The sequence below is a fragment of the Lottia gigantea genome (genome assembly GCF_000327385.1).
Source record: "Lottia gigantea unplaced genomic scaffold LOTGIsca_27, whole genome shotgun sequence".
In the NCBI taxonomy this organism is placed as follows: domain Eukaryota; kingdom Metazoa; phylum Mollusca; class Gastropoda; family Lottiidae; genus Lottia; species Lottia gigantea.
Window position 1 is genome coordinate 547084 of NW_008708846.1, and position 5453 is coordinate 552536.

The 5453-nt window shown below is 34.1% G+C and overlaps 2 protein-coding genes across 2 annotated transcripts in view; one reads left to right on the forward strand and one right to left on the reverse strand.

Moving 5' to 3' along the window:
* Positions 1–1252: 1252 nt before the first annotated feature.
* On the forward strand, positions 1253–1969 carry LOTGIDRAFT_117806 (hypothetical protein; the record flags this gene model as incomplete). The annotated part of the gene is made up of 2 exons (XM_009056227.1): positions 1253–1585; positions 1628–1969. 2 exons carry the CDS (start codon positions 1253–1255, stop codon positions 1967–1969), a joined length of 675 nt encoding a protein of 224 aa, XP_009054475.1.
* A 1531-nt stretch (positions 1970–3500) lies between these two features.
* LOTGIDRAFT_160969 (hypothetical protein) overlaps positions 3501–5453 on the reverse strand; it is a gene marked incomplete at both ends in the record, with an annotated part of 4059 nt that continues 2106 nt past the window's right edge. Inside the window, one exon of the mRNA XM_009056228.1 lies at positions 3501–5138. Coding sequence (XP_009054476.1) covers positions 3501–5138 — 1638 coding nt within the window. The remainder of the gene's footprint in view (positions 5139–5453) is intronic.

Here is a 5453-nt window from a genome sequence, read left to right on the forward strand (position 1 = left end):
AACTCTGACGCAAAATTGGAAATAACGAATATCCAACTTTACATACCGGTAATCACTCCTTCCGTAGAAGTGGAAACGAGAATATTCAACTCTTTAACCAAAGACATCGAAATTGCTTTTCTTCGTCGTAACACGGTAGGTAGCATGACTTTAACGGGAGAATCCACCACGTGGCCAATCACCAACACCGTCAAACCAGCGAGATATCTAATGGTCGGTTTCAAAAACTTACTAGACTCTCAGACAAACAACAACAACATTTTCAGAGTGGCATTGAACCATACTCAAGATCCCATAATTCGCAAAGTTCAAGTCAGATTGAACAACGATAATTATCCCAATCAACCTTTGACAATTGATCCTTCCAAAAAAGATTACAACGAATTGTACAGAAACTATAAAAACATGTGCGAATTGTTTGGAAATACGCCTCAGTTTGAATACACAGATTTTTCACTCAATCATCCAATCTTTTGTTTCGATCTGTCAGCTCATCAAGAAGATCTTTTCAAAACAGGGGTAAACATAAATATTCACATCGATAAAACACAAGGAGATGTGACCGGCTATTGTTTATTGCTGGAAGAAGCAAAACATTTGATTAAAATATCAGATAGAAGAATGATAAGAATTGAATAAAAAAACACCCTTTAAAAATGAAACCAGAAACTTTAGTTATGAAAATAATAGAAGCTATGGAAACGAATTCGCCGACTCTAATAACTTACAACGGTAAAAAAGTGCACATAACCCAAAAGATTATCGATAAATACAAACATTGCAAAGTCAGAGACGATATAGACTTGGAAAGAATTGATGAGAATTTAACTAAAAAGGTGGATTTTTACCTTTCTTACCTTTAATCTTTGCTGGTTTAACTGCAGCTGGTGCAGCTACTGGAGGAATATCTGCCGCAGTCAAAGCTGCCAACGCAAATAAAGCAGCTGCAGTAAAAGAAGCTGAAGAACGTAGACACAATTTGGCAATGGAAAGAGAAGCACGAGGAGGTCCGGGAATAGGAGATATATTAGGGACGGTTAAAGAATTCGGACAAAGATTTGGCGAAGAAACCAAGAAAACCGTTAAAGAGGGATTAAGCAAATTAATAGATAAAATCGACACCGGAGAAATGAAGGTCAAACACAAGGGCGACGCCAAATTTTTTAAAAACATACGTTCGGGCGAGGGAATCTTCATTTTAAAGTATAAAGGCAACGGGGTGATTTTTGGTACGAAAATGTAATAAATAAAAATGGGCAAGAAATTTAATCATTCGGAAATATTTCCTAATAACCCAATGCTCATGTGTATATGCGGTAGTTCAGGTTCTGGGAAAACTCATCTCACTTTTAACATGTTGACAACACCAAACCTTTTAGATTTCGATTCTCTGTATATCTACACAACAACACCAGAGCAATCGTATTATCAATTTCTCAAAGCTTTCGAATATTTACCAAAGAAAGATGTTCAAGACCTATTTCAATATTACGAAGAAAACGAAGAAGTGGAAATAAAAGATATCATAGATAACTACATCGAAGGAAAGAATCCAAGGGATATAAAAGTTTTTCTTACGAAAAATGTTAATGATCTACACTTGTCTAATATTGAAAGCAATTGAAAGAACTTAATATTGTTTGACGACTGCGTAGCGCAAAGAAATCAAACTGTTCAACAAGAATTCTTCACCAAAGGAAGACATCACAACTGTCACTGCATATACCAATCCCAATCTTTTTACGGGATGGATTCTATGTTCATTAGAAAAAATGCAAATTGTTTTTTATTATTTGAATTAAACGATAAAGATTTATTTCAAATCATTCAGTCTATAAATCACGGAATGGACAGAGATACATTTAAAAAGGTTTGTAAAGCTCAATGGAGAAACCCAGATGATCATGGATATGTATTTGTAAATACTAGAAAACCTGCGGGAGAAAGAGTTATGATCGATATATGTTAATTTTATTTTTTTTAAAATGACGGATTGGAATAATTTTTTAAAGAGAAATAGAGAATATATCGAAGCTAAGAATAAAATAAAGATCCAAGTTGAAAATAACAGATTACAACAACTCGGATTAACGGACTCTATTTCAACCCATATTAAAATCTCAAGAGGATATTAAAAAGAAATTAGCTTTAGAACCCACACCTCATATAGAACCCAAACCGATTGAATATAATGCTATTATAATTAAGACATTAGATGATATAAAACGTCTTTTTTCAAACCCTGACCCAGATTTACCAAAGAGCATTTCACCAATCGTTGATAATCAAGGTTTATTGTTTAATGGATTTAGAATAATATTTAGTCCAAATTCCCCTTTATTCAAAATCGACACAAAAGACTTTATATTTACATTAACGAAAGGATTAATAGATTTAATGATTGGGGAGGATGTTGAAATTGCCGATTACAAGGATTTAGTTGCATATTCAAAATTTCTACATGCGATCAGAAAGTCAGGACCCGAAACAAGAAGATTGAAAGAAGTTGATTTTTATATAACAAGAGTTATTGAGGAAGAGAAATCAGACGATTATGCAGAAGATTATCCACCAATCATACAAGAAATAGACGAATTCGATGATATGGTGGCATCTGGACAAGGCATAACGTTCTTATCCGACAACAATAAAGAATTGCTTAATAGATTAGAAATAATATAAGCGGCCATAAAAGAAGGTCATCGATCGGACAGACAATACAACGAAGTCAATGCTATATTAAAACGACTTTTGGAGAAAGAAATCATCACTAAAAAAGACTATATAAACGTCATTAAAAATGTCCAATAAAGAACAATTGTTCGTTATCACCCCGAATAAACCAGACATCAAATTGTCTCTAGACTACGAGTATGAACTCGATCGCAATAAACAGTACGAACTGGGATTAAAGTATTTCTCCGTTTACAATTCCATTAGAAACATCAACGAAAAAACAATCAACTAAAAATATCGACGGATAACGGAGTTACGTTCGAAACCATAAGCTTTCTACCGGGGAGCTACGAATACGTAGCCATCAACGATTACCTATCCGAATACGCAGGAAGCGTGAACGGCAAAAACAATATCGAATTCGAAGGTAATCTGAATCTGAACAAAATAAAACTGATCTTGAGAAATAACAGTCAAGTCGATTTCAACGTAGAAAATTCGTTGAATGCGTTACTAGGGTTCGATAAACGAATATACGCGCAATCGACATTGGCGCCGCACAAGGCCAACATCGAGAACGATATCGACGTGATCAACATTCACTGTAATTTGATCAATGGTGGATTTTTCAACAAGCACAAACGCCAAATCATATACAGCATACCGACTTTTACGGTGCCGATCGGATACAGAATTATAGAGAAACCGTTTCAAACGACCTATTTACCAGTCAATTCTTTCATGATCAAAGATATAAATCTAGAAATCAAAGACGGTAAAAACAGGTTCATAAACTTTGGCAACGAAGAAATTGTCATTCAACTTCATTTAAAACAATCTTCATTCTCTTCTTGAATAGTAAGATAATCGAAATCATCAAATTCATAGTTTTCGTCAAAACTATACTCATCTTTGTCGTTGTAAGGATACATAATTCCTTCACTGTTTGGTGGTTTTCTTTTAACATTATTCAAATAACTTCTAAAAACTTTAGTTTGTTTATCATTTGGAATAACTACTCCATTGGTGAAACTTTTTTCCCATGGTTTATTAAATTCGTTCGACACATCATGTCCGCTTGCTAACTGAACGTAATCTTCTACACTTATCTTATCATTAGAATAACCTTTAAACGTTTTCTTTTCTTTTAAAACACCATCAGAAGTCAAAACGATGTTGTATTTGACTTTTGGTGCTAAATATAAACCAAATATAATTCCACCGTCACCGTAATCGTTTTTACCTTTGCAATAGTCTTTTTCGGAGACCAAACCAGCTCTGTTTAGTTTTTTCCAATTTTTGGATGAAATGTACAAACTATCGGTGTCGGTATAGTATATTTCGGGTTTATAAAATCCATTTATGACGTGAATGAAATTGTTCATTATTTTTTTACTGTGAGATAAAACGAATGATCCCAAATGACTAGGTGTTAGTCGTGTAGATTTACTGTCTTCGGTAGTAATCTCTTTTTCTTCAATTTCTGTTTCAACAATATATTGAGTATCATTAATTTTCTCATAGGTTTTAACGCGTGAATCAAAGTTGGCCTGTAAAGTTGCTTCATTCCATAAATGTCTAGTTGTGAATATGTCTTTCTGAATTGATTTACCATACAAGGAATTACCTAATAATTTCATGCAATTACTACCCACGATATCACCTTCTCGTTTATATTTATTTCTTAGATCTCTCAAAATTAAAATATAATCTCTATAGGGTGGAGTTTTAAAATTTTCTTCGTAAACTATACCATCAAATATTCTAATAATTCGTCCACCGGCTTTCACTATTTCTTGAATATCGACCGATGTTAAAACGTCGTGACAGAAACCATTTCTGAACCTGATTTTGTTACCCGTTTCCTTTTTACCTTCTTTATTCGCGAAAGTGATTTTATCTTTAGCTGGTATCAGTTGGAAGAACATGTTTTTGGGATAGTCAAACCACACTGTTAAAATAGCTGTTCTAGGTCTGAATTTTTGTTTATTGAACAGCATCACAAATTCTTTTTCTTCTTCTGGTAGAAACGGTCTTCCACTTTCGGCTCTCGGATATTCACTGTCTAAATCCGACATGGCGGAAGCGTATAAACCGTTAGCATCAAATGCCATTAGTTTAGTACAGTCCAGTTCTTTGAGTTTAGCGTGAACTTCCGTTTTATCTTTTGGGTTAACACCGTATTCTTTGAATAAATCTATTATTCCTTCAGTGTCGCTTTCATTGTATTCTTTTAATATGGCGCAGATCTCATTCATTTTGTTCGTTTCGAACGATTTTCTGTTAGCAGAGACTCTCCCACCTTTAATAGAACGTCTTATAAAATTCCTTATAAAAGGATTAGTGTGCGAATAAACTTTTTCAATGTTTTGTTTTTCCGAATGTTTCGCAACCATTCTAGTAGTTTCATACCATTCTTCTTCCACCATTTCTTTATCGTAATGATATAAATAATACCAACCCTTTAAAGATAAAGATGGAGCCGTTAGATTATTGGACATATTCTGGTTTACAACTTCTTTCGTCACTTGGTTGTATTTTATCAAACAAGCTCCCAAACAGAGAGTGTCTCTCTTGGCGTAAGGTTCCCATTCGTGTCTCAATTCCTCCCAGTTGTCTCGCGTGTATTTAGCGATATCTACGTCGACAATCTTTCTCAAATTCGCGGGAAGATTGGAAGAATTTCCCCATGCAGCCAAACTAGAGGATTCGTGTTGATAGGAACACGTGAAATTAATATGTTGTAAATAATTACCCTTTATTTCTTTCTGTCTTTT